At 52.1% G+C, this 15,398-nt stretch overlaps 1 protein-coding gene across 8 annotated transcripts in view; it reads right to left on the bottom strand.

The window, feature by feature from the left end:
- Positions 1-13,519: 13,519 nt before the first annotated feature.
- RGS3 (regulator of G protein signaling 3) overlaps positions 13,520-15,398 on the bottom strand; it is a 67,608-nt gene continuing 65,729 nt past the window's right edge. For all 8 annotated transcript variants that reach the window (XM_048965942.1, XM_048965943.1, XM_048965944.1 and 5 more), the window contains 2 exons: positions 14,696-14,862; positions 13,520-14,618 (listed from right to left, as the gene is read on the bottom strand). In XM_048965942.1, the coding sequence (XP_048821899.1) occupies positions 14,433-14,618; positions 14,696-14,862 (353 nt within the window). In that variant the 3' untranslated portion in view covers positions 13,520-14,432. The remainder of the gene's footprint in view (positions 14,619-14,695; positions 14,863-15,398) is intronic.

Genomic DNA, 15,398 nt, shown 5'->3' with positions numbered 1-15,398 from the left:
TGCTGCCTTTCAGCATATGCACTGGAATACGCTACATATCCTGACATCAGGATCACTGCACCTGCTCTGCACCAGGCATCTGCCCCACAAAGCCCAACAGAAAGTGTGGAGCAGTCAGCTGGGCTGTGAGACAAAGCTGGGTGCAGTGGGGATGTTCTGAAGTTGCTCTGTCTTAAGTTAATAGAGGTGGTTTGCTGGACAGAGCAGAATCACACCAGCACTGATGTGGCACGCAGAGGAGAAAACTGGAATCTGGGTTAGGGATCTGCAGCAGACAGCATCCAGTTCTGCTGGGCCAGATAATGCCTGGTGTCCCACCCTGCCTGGGGAGGCATCCTTGATCCCCAGTGAAGATGCAAATGTCACGCTGTAATTTCCAAATTGTAATCAAACCTAAAACCAGAACAGACCTCAAGTTTTGGGGAAGAAGTTGCTCTTCCCCAGGTGCATGGGAGGCAATTTCTGTTGACTGGGGTGGGCAGCAAACCATCAGGCTGCACTCCCTTCCCCTTGCAGAGGAAGAATACTCATGTCTCATTCAGCAGCATCACATTCCCAGGTGTCATTCCTCTCCTTTGCTTCTCCTGCAGCTGCACACTACTTAATCTGAAGCAGGGGAGCCCGTGCCCTGCTGTGAGCTGCAGAGTCCACAGTGCCACAGCTCTGTGTTCCATCGCTATTTCAGTCTGTTAGACCAAGTGCAGGGTGGTCCCTGCTGGATGACTTGACCTTGCATAGCACCCATGAAAACCAACTGTTCCCAACATCCCAGGGCAGCCTTTGTCAGAGCTCTTATCAGAAAAAGAGGTTAGAAATTCCTGAGCTGGTGCCAGGTCATGGCCCTTATCTCCAGCAGTTTCTGTGGAAGGATGAAACGTCCAGAGCGTGCAGAAGTGGAGCATTACTTGTGCAGGCTGGCGAGTCCCCAGGCTGCCCCATGCCACCATCCAGACCCTCTTCCTGGGCAGGGAGGGCACAGTAATGTGGGCACATCTCTCGGGTGTTCAGGGACCTTCCAGGACTCTCCTGGCTCTGCAGCTGCAGAGGGTACAGGATGGCAGCCTTGCGTGGGCTATGTGAGGAATGGGTGGAGAGCAGCCCCAGGGGGGTGGGATAAAGGACTGAGATCATTGGGAAACCAGATAGTTCTTTTATTGATAGTGGATAGCAAGATCGTTGATAGAGAGCTGGTGGATACTCACGTTGGATTCGACACGCGCAAGATGATGAATTTTCAAAGGATCCAGTTTTCCTGGGAGGAAGGGCTGGAATGCTCGTTGTCTCCTGTTCTTTGTGGAAGTTATCAGTGCCTCAATGGCAACAAAATTAGGCACTTGATGTGGCTCCAGCCTGGGCCCCAGGCTCTCCTGCTGGTGCTGGTACCTGTGTGGGCCTTGTGCATGGCAGTGATGGGACAGATGGGCTTCCTTCTCTGCTTCAGAGGCATGTGTCCCTCCCCAACCCTTCTCCAATGAGAAGGTAGATTATTTTGACCTTCAGTGACACAGAGGTCTCCTGTCTCATCTCAAGAGGACTGTGAAAGTTAAGTGCTCTCACTTCCAGTAGCATTACCGCAGGTCCAGGATGAAGCTCACCCAAGAGACATCCCAGAGAGGGACCTGTGGGTGATTAAGTGTAAGGAGAAGAGACTGCAACTTTAATGAGATGTGAGTTACTCTAGAGAAGGCAGCAACCCTCTGGGGTGGAGTGTCCTTTAGCTTTCTGAAAGGAGATTGTAGTGAGGCGAGGACTCAGTCTTTTCTCCCAGATAAATGTGATAAGAGATAATGATCTCAACTTGCTACAGAGGCTCACACCATATGTGATGCGGGGTACATCTGCCCATGCAGCAGCCTGCCCCCTGCAGCCTACAGTGGTGAGCCCATCAGAGCTCTCCATTGACAAGCAACAAACGATGCTTTGCAAGGCCAATCCCAGGCCAACACCTTGCACACAGGCAAACCCCAGCAACAGCTAGCCTCAATGGCTCCTAGTGTGTGCTTTAAATCATTTCCACACTACTGGAAAATGCAATGATGAAGGCGCAGGGAAGATCTCTTCCTGGAGGTGCTGGGCATGAGGTAGAAGACTACACTATGTCCAGTGTGTATGTGTGTATACATGTGTATAACAGCCCCATGCTGCTTGCTTGCTCTTTTGGAAAGCTCAAGAGTTAAAGATCTAGAGGGAATCCTGCCCACAAAACCCAGCTGCACAAAGGCTGAGGCTTCCAGGGCCATTTTTTAGTCATCCTCCATACATCAGCATCAGAGGATGCACCTGTGCCCTGTGCCAGCCTCTCCCAGTCATGACTTCCATTATTGTGCTCAGCTTGAGTTTAGCTGCAAAGCTCAAGGTTATTTCTTTCAGAAGCTGCCATGAATGCAGCATCAAAGACCTGAGGAAGGACTGACAAGAAAGCCCAGGCGGCTGGCATAAGACTGAGGGTAAGCTACTTGCAGCAGCTCTGCTGTGAGCAGCTGCTGGATCAGCCTTCCATCAGAGAGTCATGAAGGTTGGAAACAACCACTAAAATCACTAAGTCCAGCCCCAACCCATCCCCACCATGCCGATAACTGTGCCCCTCAGTGCCATACATCCCCTTTTCTTTAATATCTCCAGGGACAGTGACTCCAACAACTGTCTGAACAGCCTGATCCATCCGTCTCCCTTTTTTACTCTTATCTGCATTAAGTTACACTGAGTTAAGCCTTTTCTTATAACCTCCCTTTCCAGAGCCTGCTCCAATCCTTAGGGCAAATGGGGAACCAACTTCCAAGGCTATTTGCTGGCTCCCCACCCAAGTATCATTGCTTTGAAGGGGACCCTGCAGAGCAGAGCTCTGTACCTCAGCCAAGACCAACCCTCGGGTCCAGCTGCCTGAAAATAGATGGCAAACAGATGGGACTGCAGGCAAGTGAGGCCCTGGGCTCACCACAATTTACCTTCAGGTTCAGTCTACAGCTGAGAAAATTCCTGTCCCCATCTCTTCCAACCTACCAGCCAAGTTGCTGTTCTCTGCTTGGTCCATGAATTCTCTTCAACCCAATGAAGAAACAGTCTTCCAGAACGCACAGAGAGAGACTCCCCTCCCTTGGGAAGAAGCACCCAGGGGAAATTTGCAAATCCCCCATTCACTGCAGACCCCACAGGGCACCACACACCCACACAGGCTATCAGCAGGCTAAGCTGGCTCACCCAGGACCCCTGCCTTAGACCAACCTCCTGCACTTGCCTCGTTGCATCTGCTGCATCACTTCCAACTTGCACCTTGTGTTTTTAAGGCAAAACGGCACCCAGCTGGGGCTTTCCATGGAGGGATGGTAGGGAGCTGACCTCCAATAGGAGTCACCTGGGATCCGTCCTTGCCCTCAGTACTGATCCATTCTGCAGGCACTACCCAAATTTTTCAATTCTCTGAATCTGGCTGGCACCATTTAAAGACTTAAATGCTAGGTGCAGGGAAGCCAACCTTCTTCTGTCCTACCAACCTGTGCTGGATATCAAAAGGGATGTTCTGGGAACCTCTCATTGCTCCTACAGGGAAAGACAGCAGGTTGCCCTGACTGCTTAATGTCTCCATGGATGGGATGAGGAGGCCATGGCCTGTCCATCTTGCAAACATGTCTTGGTGTATGCTCTAAGTTCCTCTCTTTGCACCATGCCATAGAAATACTTGCAGGATCACCCATACTGTCCCAAGAATTGTCTTACATGGGGCAGATCAGATGACAATTGTCCTCCTAGGAGGTGCAGGGGCAGCCAGCACTTCTCTTTGGAGGGACTCTGGTTAGGCAGAACCTTCTTTCTCTCCAGCTCTGATGCACATGAGATCTCTGGGTAGAATGCAAGTTAGACCCATCCAGCAGATAAATACTCTGCCTAGGGAGGTGGTGGATTCACCATCCCTGGAGGTATTCATGAACAGAGTGGATGTCACGCTGAGTGACATGGTCTAGAGTGGTGACAGGCATGGGGTGATGGTTGGACTAGGTGACCTTTCCAACCATGATGATTTTACGATTCTCTGTTGGCTCTGGTTTCTCTGAATTCCTTCTGCAGATCAAGGGACGCTTTCATCACATCCCCTTACCGAGCTGTGCAGGAAGAGATGTGCAATAGAAGCTCCTGAGCTGCATCACCAAACCCTGTGAACCCAGCCATGCTGTGCCACTTGTGAGCCAGTGTCACCTTTGGGACATACTTGGATTGCCACTCCCTTCCTCTCCCAGCCCTGGGTGATAGCAGATATGTCTCACAGCAGTATCGACCTCTCCTTTTTTCCAGCTTTGAAGGAATCCTGCTGCAGGCCAAGCACCCCAAGGGCAGGGTCAGAGGATGGGCGGTCACAGTGAGGTCACCCTCCGTCGTGTCCTGGAGGGGTTTTGTCACCCTGAGAGCAAGAGTACTGCAGGAGAGCATGGCAAAGCCATTTACTCTCACATTCCTGGCTCATACCCAGCCCTGTTGTCTTTCCCACCCACACACCAGCATGTTGCATAGCTATTGCAAGAGCAGAGGAGCTCATGGCCTGCAAAAATGAGAGTGTGTAAAATGAAAATAGCCCCATGGCAGGAACTGAGCTGGAAGGCAGGAGCAGAGCAGCCAAGGAAATGACTGAAACAGAAGCTCAGGCAACTTCTAAGAAACAGCACTGCAACAGACTGGATCCAAATGGAAACTGCTCCCAGGAGGACCCGAGCTGCTTGAGAGTGGTCAGGGTGTAAATGGAGGGACCTCAGCCCATCTGAACAGCAAGCCCTCCAGCCTTAGGCCACGCACCCCATTCTCCCAAAGACCTTGGCTGGAGGATGGGAATAGGCACGAGTGTCCTGCCCAGAGCCTGCTGGGGGAGGCCACGTATTCAAAGCCTCAGTGCTGGCCATGATGAGACATTTGGATTGATATGACTCGAGCTCAAAAAATCCCAAACTCACCATGCCAATGCAGTTAGCAGCTGTAGCAGCCTCTGCGGAGTAAGAGCAGGGTGAGGAAGGGCCAGCAGAGGAGCCAGGAAGCCCAGTGGTGCTGAGGTTGGGCATCCTCAGGGTAAGGACTCCCAAAACACAAGGGTGTATTTGCATGGGACAGTTGTAGAAACCAGGTAAAATCAGGCCCAGTACTGTGAGGCAAGGTGTGGAGGCCCTGGTGGTGTGCTTGGCTTTCACCTCATTTGGGAGGTACTGCGAGTCAAAACCGACCATGACAACACACAGCATCCATACGTACCTGGGGCAGCCTGGGGCAGTCGTGTCTCTCCGAGCCACCTCCCAGCACTTTGGGGGTTTCTCCAGTGCTTGGAGGAGGGGAAGGAGCCAGCTCATGTTCTTTGCTCCCAGTCACGTGGGTTAGACAGAGGTGATGGAAAAAGTGACCCATAAACACCCAAAAGAAACCCCTGAGCAACCTCATGGGGAGCAGCACCGCTGCCTTTGAGCATCTGTGGTGACAGTACTTGGCCCCAAGCCCTCCAAACATAAACCATGTGCCCTCTGAAACTTGCAGCATGCTGAGCTGCCCTCCCACCTGGCTGCAGTCATGACAAGATGAGGAGCAAGCACTGATAAGTTTGCCAGAGGGCAGAGAAGAACCGGCTCTCTGTGATGGATGTGAGCTCACACTGCCAATAGCAGCAGGTCCTTCAAAGGAAATTCAAGCCATGCCCAACAGCCCCTGCAGCCCCATGCCAGGGCATCCACCCCAGAGAGGCTGGTAGAGGCTGGTTCTGAATCTGTATTTTGTAGGATTTGTTGTGGGTTGTTTGTTTTTCTTGTTCTGTTTTGTTGGTTTGATTTGTTTTTTTTTTTTTTTTTGTCCAGAGAGGGAGCAGGAGATTGGGAAATGATTTGGGAAAAGGGTTTTTAAAAAAACTGTTTGAGTGCTTTCAAATATGGAGTGTCATGGCTGGAGAAGAGAAGGCTCTGGGGAGAGCTGAGAGTGGCCTGTCAGTATCTGAAGGGGCTGTAAGAAAGGAGGGGACAGGCTTTATAGCAGGGTCTGCTGTGATAACATGAGAAGTGGTTTCCAAAGATAAGAGGGGAGATTTAGACTGGATATAAGGAGGAAGTTTTTTTCAGTAAGGGTGGTGAGGCTCTGCACAGAGAGGCGGTGATGCCCCATCCCTGCAGTCAGCCAAGATCAGGCTGTTGGGACTTTGAAGCCCTGCAAATACCCCGAACCCAGCATAGCTCCACAGTGTGCACAGCGTTGGCCATCCCTGTGCTGTGTCTGATTTACATCAGCTCTGGAGAGCCAAACAGGAACTGCCCCACAGAGGTCTGCAGCCCTGAGCAGGGTCTGCAACATATCAGCCTGATGAGACACAAATGAGTGAATCTCCCAGGGCTTTCTTTCCATTAACCACTGCAGTTATTTTAGGAGCGCAGCACAACAGGGAGTGCCTTGGCAGGGGCCAATCTGATCCAGGAAGAAAATAAATACGTTTTTTTCCTACAAAAAAAAAAAAAAAGCCACCAAAAATGACCCAACACTGTAGCTTGATTGGAAAAAGGCTGGGTTGTGTTTTTCTGTTTTCTGTTTTCCTTTAGCTGAGCACCCGTCCGACTCTCTGGAGCATTTTAAGGTTTTCCAGAAAACGAAAAGCAGCCGCCAGAGCTAAAAGTGGCAAAGGCACCAAACGTTTCCAAAAGCCACAGCTGGAAATAGCTGAGTGCACGTTCCAGCCCCAAGAAGCACATTCCTCACCTGGCCCATCACCACCGGAGCTGTGTCATGGGAGGAACGGGGGAGGATTCTGCCCATCTCTGCGTCGAAGCGCTGATCAGGATCCTCATGAAGCTGTGGGCTGGCAGAACTTTGGGATGCTGGTTTGGGAGCAGAGCAGATGGGGCCCCTGCAGCAATGGGTTTGAAGCTGGGGTGCTTGGAGGAAGCAGTGGGGATCAGTCTCAGACCAAACCAAGAAGAACCTTTGGGTCTTTCCTGTCTGACCCCAAAGTCTGCTGCTTTCCCTGAGCTCTATTTGAAATGTGGCCATGATCACTGAGTCACAGAATCATCAAATCATTAAGGCTTGAAAAGACCTTCAAGATCATCCAGTCCAACCCATCCATCTACCACCAGCACTGCCACTAAACCATGCTCCTAAGTACCACATCTCCACATTTCTTGAACACTCCCAGGGATGAAGACGACGTTTGTCTGAAGACAAATCTTGTGGCAAAGCTTCAGCATTGTCTTAATCCCACCCAACGCCCAGGGAGCATCCACCAGATAGGAAACCACACTGGGAGGCTTTGTCAGTGTGTGATACCCCTGCATGTCCTACAGTGAGAACTGGATTTGACAGCTCTTACCTTTATACTGATACGTTTCCCAGAGAGCTGTGGCTGCACCATGCCTGGAGGAGCCCAAGGCCATGGTTGGGACCCTGGACTGCCTGACCTGATGGGGGACACCCAGCCCATGGCAGGGGTTGGAGCTCAATGTTCTTTAAGGTCCCTTCCAACCTAAGCCATTCCATGATTCTACGATCCTGGAGGCTGAGAGCCCATTTGTGCAGGCCAAGATGCAGGAGGAAGTGGACGGGGGCACCAGGGCATGCAGTCAGAGTGAAGAGGTGGAGATCTGCATGCTCTGAGCAAGGAGAGTGTGTCTGAATGAGGTTACTCCATTTCCAGCAAACATTAATCCCTCCAAAATGCTCCCCTGCAGAGCAGCCAGTGCCACTGAAGCCTATGTGGCTGCAGTGATGAACCAGCAGGTCTAAGATGAGACCCCTCTGAATCTTCAAGCAGTGGCCCTGAAGCTGCTCCTCAGCCTCATCACTGCATGGAAGGGAAAGAGGAGAGTAAAGAGATTGCCTCATGCAGTATCAGTCAGTAACCACCTCAAAGCCTCCGCGCATCCTGAAAAATACCTGCATGACCCAGAACATCATCCAGATTTACTGTGAACACACTGGTTTGACCATCAGCTGGTGGGAAGCATATGCAGAGTGATGGTGATGAGTGTTCCTGCGAAACAACATCCCCAACAAGCAGGCACCTGGCAGCAGATGAGTGCTGGTGCAGCAGAACTCACTACGCTCGCTGCCTGAAACAATTCCTGGGCTGTAATGAGGCTGCAGTAATTAGAGTGTCCATAATTCTCATTTAATTAATACTCTGCTAGTTCTTCAGGAACTACTACTTTATGGCTTAGCCATAAAAGTTGACATTCTGTTGAAATGTGATTTGTGAGGTCTCCCATTCTACTTCCTTCCATTCTATTTGTTGTAGGACGGATTAGCTGCATTAACTTATCAGACTTCTTACCTGTAACAACCTTTTTGTTCCTTGAAAAATAATCTAGTCAATTAATATCAATTACTTGTGTTCAAAAACAGATTAAATGAAATGTGTTGGGCAATATTTGCAAGAGCCACCCAGGATCCCCATCCCATGTCTGGTCCCTGCACAGGGTGCTGCTCAGGCTTTACAACTGTAGAATCATTAAGGTTGGAAAGACCACTGAGATCACATAGTCCAACCCCAACCCATCTCCACCATCCCCACTGACCACATCCCTCAGTGCCACATCTCGCCTCTTCTTGAACACCTCCAGGGATGGTGACTCCTACACCCCCTGTGCCAATACCTCATTACTCTGAGAATAAATTTTTCCAAATATCCAACCTAAACCTCCCCTGGCACAATTTAAGGCTAGATGGTGTCAAAAATGATTTTAAAAATTAGTACTGAAAAATAGAGTGAGGTTAGAAATTTTTGAGTCATGTCCTATGGAGGTGAGCTCTCCCCCCCAATGGACAGGGCAGAGACATCACCTTGTGCTCCATGTCATAACCCACAGCCCAACGCAGCCTCTCGGCAGTCCAATTTTTGGCACTCTGTTATTGTATTTTACCCAGAGCTGAACGGCTTCAGAGTTGGCCAAAGGGCAAAAGGAAGGAGATCTTCCCTTGGCTCGGTCTCGTGGGGACGTAGGCCTTCTGCACCTCCATCACATGTCATGGAAGACACCACCTATGTCCACCAGCAAAGTGAGGGGCAGACTCCTTGTTGTGCTGGGTTTGTCTGCAGTTCAACCCTCCTCAGACCAGGAAAACCATCAACACCCATCGGGTCAGCCATGAATTTGTCTGGCCAAGTCTTCACTACATCCTGTGGTAGAGACTCCTGTATCTTTGGAGACCTCTATTTTTTCCTGATGTCCAACCTGAAGGCCTGAAATTTGTTATACCTTGTGGCTGTTGCCGCTTATTTTGTCACCTGGTGCTACCAACAAGATTTCAGTTCCATCACTTTTGTAATTATCCTTCCCAAATCAGTGTTGCCTCCTTGCCCCTAGACTAGATCAGCTCTTCTCTATCTGTCCACATAGGTCCCGTGCCCCACATCTATGCTCATCTCAGTAGGAACCTCTCTGGCTTTCCACATCCTTCTTGGAGCTGGCAGGACAAAAAATCAGACACGCCAGTCCAAACACCTGGAGACAAGCACTGGAGCTGCATCAAAGAGCAGACAAGTGTTTGTTCTGCTTTGTCGATCAGCTTCACAGCGTGCCCATTTGCTGCAGAGCTGGGCCGGGTTTGTCTGAACGGTCACCACCGTGCCTGGTGCCATGTGCAGGAGGTTTCACCCACTTTTCTTTGTCTAGAAATGCTGCAAAGCATTAAGGAGAACAGAGCTGCTGCACCAATAGACTGACGCACAGCCTACGTGAAACTTTCCATTAGAAACACGTGCATGCTTCCAAAATAATTACCCAATTAGTTCAGGAAGGGACAAGAAATGACTTACACATGGTTCCCACATAAACGCTCCATCCCTGGTCCCCACCTGCTCCAGCCTGGCTCTTCCCCCTGTCCCACCTTCCTCTTCCTCTGCCAAAGGATGAAAGCTTGGGATTGAGGGAAGGGGGCTGGATGTTTGCAAGCTGGGGATCCCACTTGTCACCTCCAGCTTTCCCCATGCATAGCTCAGTGGTTGCTGGAGTGGGGCAGGGATGTTGGCGGTGAATCACCCTGTGAAGAAGATCCTCCCCATGCCATGGGGCTGCTCAGCTACAAAGAGAAGTGTACTTCACCCTTCCTTCAGCCTCCCCAGCGCCGCCAGGAGAGCTGAGAGTCGGCGTTGTTGGCCTTCCTCCCCCAGCAGCGGGGGATGTGTGAGCTGGACAGGCTGAGTAAAAATGACCTAATGCAGAAAAGAATCAGAGAATGAGCAATGAGAGAGAGGGTTATAACAATGCTTCCCGTATGAGTTAGCAGCACCCAGGGGACTCCCACAGCCGCTGGATTTCCTGTCCTGGCAGCAGCCCAGCCTGGCTTACCTTGCTTCCTTGACAGACAGCATCTGAGTCTGTTATTTTTACTTCAGAAGTGTGTTATTTTCTCTTTTATTTGCTCCCCAGAATTTCTGCAGGAGCAACACAACGAATGCCAGCCCTGGAGCTCAGCAGCATTTGTCTTCCCAGCCCCAAGGCAAGGACATACGCCTGGTGGGCATCACTGCTTGCTGCTCCTCTGGGCAGGACAAAATCCCACAAAGGACAGCACTGAGCCCCCCAGGGTCACAGCTGGTAAGGACACAACCACTTCAATGCATCCCTGCACGCCCCCCAACCCAGCAGAAGCAAAAATCCCAGGGCAAACCCAGACTGACTCCATTGCCATGCGGGCAATCAAAGACCAGGTGCCCCTACAGCAGATCCTCAGTCACCTTCCAGGGAGATCAGCTACCCAAGAAAGAGGAATTTGATGTGGTCTCCACCCACCTACACCACTTGCTGAGCACAGCTAAGTGGCTCGCACAGAAGGTCAGCTGTTTTGCCGGGGCAGGGGAATTCTCGTGTCTGCAGATTCAATATCTAGCTGCTGAGTTATGTTTAGTCTGTGGCTGTAAAGTAGCCTTGTTTCTATTCTGAGAATATTTCTCTAATCGGGGGTCCAAGGAATTATTCTGCTCAGTAGAAAGCTATGTTTATTTGGTTAAGTTCATGCTCCAGGATGGGCGCCTTGGAGAAGCCCAAGAAAGGCTGAGCAGCGCTGGAGCATCCTGGGACACAGCACACCTGTAAGGAAGGGAAGCGCTCCACTGATTCTGCACAAGAAAGAGAAGGGCTCCATTCTCCCAGCTGTGGGCAGCTCTGAAGTAGGGCTCATGTGCAACCTGGCACTGCTTAGCACAAAGCATTCCTCATTCCCAGGTGCTGGGCTGCTCCTTTGGTGCTGCTGGGCAGACACACAGCTTGCTGCTTTCTCCCAGTAAGCCTCCATCCGCCACACACTCATCAGCCTACAGTATTTTCAGTTTCTATCTTCAGAACTTCATTCATGGATCACAGGTGACCCCAACACCCTTCTCTGGAGGCCTCAGCTGATGAGGCACTGGGCGGGGTGTTTGAAGGGTGAGGATACATCACCTACAACAGGTAAACCTGATTTCAGTTCACCCCAGCCTCCTCATCCCTAACGGTGTGGGGAAAACATAGTGATAAACCAATGATTTCATGACATTTTCATCAGCCATCATCACCTCTTTCACCCATGCAGTCAGCACACGTTTTTGAACCCAACAAGATGATTGCTCCCATTTTCCCATTGAAATCATTTCCCCATGGCCCTTTGCCTCGTTGCTGTCTTTGTCCCAGTGAGCTCCACCCCACCAAGGTGCCGAGGGCAGATTTCCCCCTATTTGTACACCACAAACACAGCTGAGTTGTGACTACCAGCAACTGAGCAACCACAGGTTTATCTCCAAGATAAATCCCTGCTATCTGTTGAGATAAGGCCTGCTACAGCATCCCCTCATTTGGGGAGGGAGCAGCTTCCCCATTGGGAATTTGCCTACAGCAGCAATGTCCACAGAACCCACAGTTGGTGGTGTGTTGGGCACTGGCAATAGGATTTTCCTCCCCATGGCCATCCCCAACAAGGAGACCTCCATAACAGCCCCATCCATGAGCTGACGTCCCCCATTGCATCCCCACCAGCTGCTCCAGGTTTCTCACATCCCTCATTACCAGGGCATGAAGCCTTGGGGCGATGGCACAACAAGGACAAAGCTGAAGCTGCAGTGTCACCATAGGGTCTTCTGAGATGCATCCTTCCACCACGGGCAAACACAGGGCATTGCCATTTCCAGGAGAACACACACCTGATATCTCCACCTCTTACCCCAGCCCAGCTTCTCCCAGAGATCAGTGCATCTCTGAAGCATGTGGGGACAGTGTTTGCAGAGTGACTCACGCCAACCTGACGTGCTGGTAATAAATTCTATTACAGCAATAACCAAACTTCTACTGCTATTGCAGGGCTATTTCTGTCTTCACCAGGGAGTGCTCCCAGGTGTTCACATCTCCGTCTTTTGCACGCTGTCACCTCTGTCCTCGCTGTGACTGCCTGAGGCAGCTGGGAGTTGATGATGTGAACCTTGGCACCTGGCCCCTGCCCCACGTGTCCCAGTGCTGCCCCAGCCCTCGCCGCCCAGCCTGAGGGATGGGCTCCCATCCAGCACTCAACCTATGGGGATGTGACACTGGGTGCTCCTGGGCATCACCCAGCCACAGGAAGGGACGTGCATGGCACATGGCTTCCTTGGCAGCAAGAAGGCACTTTAAGGTTCCACAAAATGCCTCACAGAGACCCATGAAGCCCAGAAGGAAGAAGAGGATATGAAGGCTTTTGGGATGGGGAGGAAGAGAAGGTCCCGTTTGGAGGTACCTTTGCCCTACAGGAGATATGGGTACAGGGTGGTTCCTGGGACTATGGACGCATCCTGGGCCACGTGCTGGGGCTTAAAGCAGCCAGGACAAGCTGCCTGGGCAGCAGGGATCAGGGGGCACCCTTACATCAGAAGGGGCTGGCAGTGCTCACGAGGACACTGTGCTGAGCCATCAGGCACCAGCAGCTCCAGCAACGGTGGCCAGGGAAGGGACTATACCTGCCATGGGGAGCTGTGCCCGTGGGTTAGGGGGCAGCCACACCATCCCTATCCCACTGCCAGCAGCCCCCACACCACACAGATGGATGGCTCTGTGAGCCACCCAACAGCACTGCATGGCCCTGTGATGCCACAGGCATACTGAACCACCCAACCCTGACTGCAAGCAGCCCCAGGGATGGGCATGAAACATCTCAACCACTGAACGCACAGGAACCAGCCCCTACAGAGCATTTTCCCTGCAGATCCCAGCTGTGCCCAGTCAAGCAGTGCAGCCAGGACGTGACACAGCAACACTGGGCTTTTTCCTGCTCCTTTTGATGTGTCCCATGGGGACTCACTGGTACACGAGGTCAGCCACATCTCTGGGCACTTCCTCATTCACAGGCCCGTGCCCCGCTGGGTACACACAGCAAACGCTGTCCCTGGGAACAGCCTCATTTTGGGCAAAACTCTCTGTGTTTCTGGCCTGAGCCTTTAACCCAGGAGCATCTGGCAGCTGCTGCAGCATGCAAGACAGCTCAGCATTTTGTCGGACCAGGTTTTCCCATCTTTAGTCATGTTTACGCTCCTCCAGCTCCACCAGCACGGAGAAACATACCATGAAGAAAAGGCTACAAGAAATTACATTTTCCTTTTATTTACCTATGACCATGACAATGTATTTTTGCTAGCTGCAGAGATGCTTCGCACTGTAAACTGGGCGCCCGGACGCATGCAGTCCATCCGGCTCCGCCGCGTTCAGCAACAGCCCCGCGTCTCCAAACGCAGTGCTGTGATCCAGAGTAGGGAGAGCACCGATTCCCAGAGCTGCTTATCTCCATCAGCAAGCCCTCCGTCGTCAGGGCAGGATATGTACACCCAGGCTCCCCCAGCGCTGCTAGGGAACGCGTTATCAGTTTGTTGGTTTTTTTTTTTTCCTTTTCTTTGTCAGATAAAACCTGCAAACTTAGAAAATGTTGCACGCACTCGTAAAAGAGAAGGCATCCACTCCACGGGAGAACTCCGCCGCGACACGCACAACTATTGCACTTGTAAATTGGGAATGAGGGTTTCCTATAATACAGCGATGCGTCCAGTGAGAGGAGGTCAATAAATAAACCAGGAATGAGGGGAGCGAGAAGCTCCTGCGGGATGGCTGCCTTGGGGCAGAGATGCGCAGCAGTACCGCGGGGCTGGGTCGGGTCAGGAGTCCTTTGTCCAGAGATGAAGCCCACATCGGTGCTGCCTGGGGAAAAGCAGAGCCCTGCGTAAAAGCCTTCCTCCTCCATGCTGGGTCGGGATCAAGCGTCGCCATCCAGCCACGCTTGCAGCTCAGGTTCACAGTAGTCATGCGGGAGCTCCCCTTCTGGCTGACATCCGCCCCACGGCGTCGTACCAGCGATGGCAGGACGGGGCGATGGAGCAGTACCAGCCTGCTTAGCACCGGTGCCCCCACAGCCCCACACCTGGGGGGCATGGCCGGCTGCAGCGAGGTCCCCACCGCAGGTTCCATGTAAACACGCAGCTCCCAGTCTGCCCCGTTGCCCTACAGCGGGGAGCTGGCTTTCTTCTGGTGGACGATGTCCAAGTACAAGTCAGAGCGGAGGAAGCGGGGGTACGAGTCCTTCTCCATCAGCCCATAAATCCTCTTCTGCGCGAGGTCGAAGCAGCCGCGGGTGATGTTCTGCAGGTTCTCCTTGGTGTGCTCCCGTGTGTAGGAATCCAGGTTCACCTGTGGGCAGAGAGAGCAGTGAGCGGCCCCACGGGCCCCAGGGCACAGAGCTGGCTCCGAGCGGGAGCCGGCCTCACCTCCTTGCAGGACTGGATGGCGATGTACTCCGCAAAGATCTTCTTGGCCTTGGAGACCATCTTGGACTGGGATTTGATCTTTTTGTACTCCTCGCATGCCAGCCAGAACTCCAGGTTCTCCTCACTGAACTCGGTGCGCAGGAAGGCCCTGAAGGCTGCGAGCCCATCTGTGGGGACAGACACAGCTCTACTCCTGGGCAGACACACACCTCTATCAAACCCCAAATCCCTGCCATCTCACTCCCTAAAAATCCCCTATGAACAGCAGCAGTGCAGGTGGTGATGCCTGGCCTGGCAGCACGAACATGAACCACGTGTGTGCTCAGTGCCCACTTCTCAGCCATCTGGGCTCTCAAGGGGGATCTCAGCATGGATTGGGAGCTTGGGATGGAGATGGGATCCCCACAGGGACATGTAGACAAGGAAGGGAGCGCTGCAAAGCTGCTTCTGCCCCACAGACACAAGGCAGGCAGGGTATCCTGCCTTTCCCTCCCCAGTGGAGCTCCCACAGTCCTGAGCTCTCCCTGGCTCCTGCAATAATGTTCCCCCCTGAGTCTCCCCCCCAGCTTGGCAGAGGAAAAATGAGTGCAAGGAAAGTATCATAGAATCATATAATGGCCTGGGTTGAAAAGGACCTCAAAGATCATCCAGTTCCAACCCCCTGCCACAAGCAGGGTTACCAACCACCAGATCAGGCCACCCA

Source organism: Lagopus muta, chromosome 19 (assembly GCF_023343835.1).
Source record: "Lagopus muta isolate bLagMut1 chromosome 19, bLagMut1 primary, whole genome shotgun sequence".
Classification (NCBI taxonomy): Eukaryota; Metazoa; Chordata; class Aves; order Galliformes; family Phasianidae; genus Lagopus; species Lagopus muta.
Note: the sequence above shows the minus strand (reverse complement) of the source record. Positions and strands in the feature narration are given on the sequence as shown.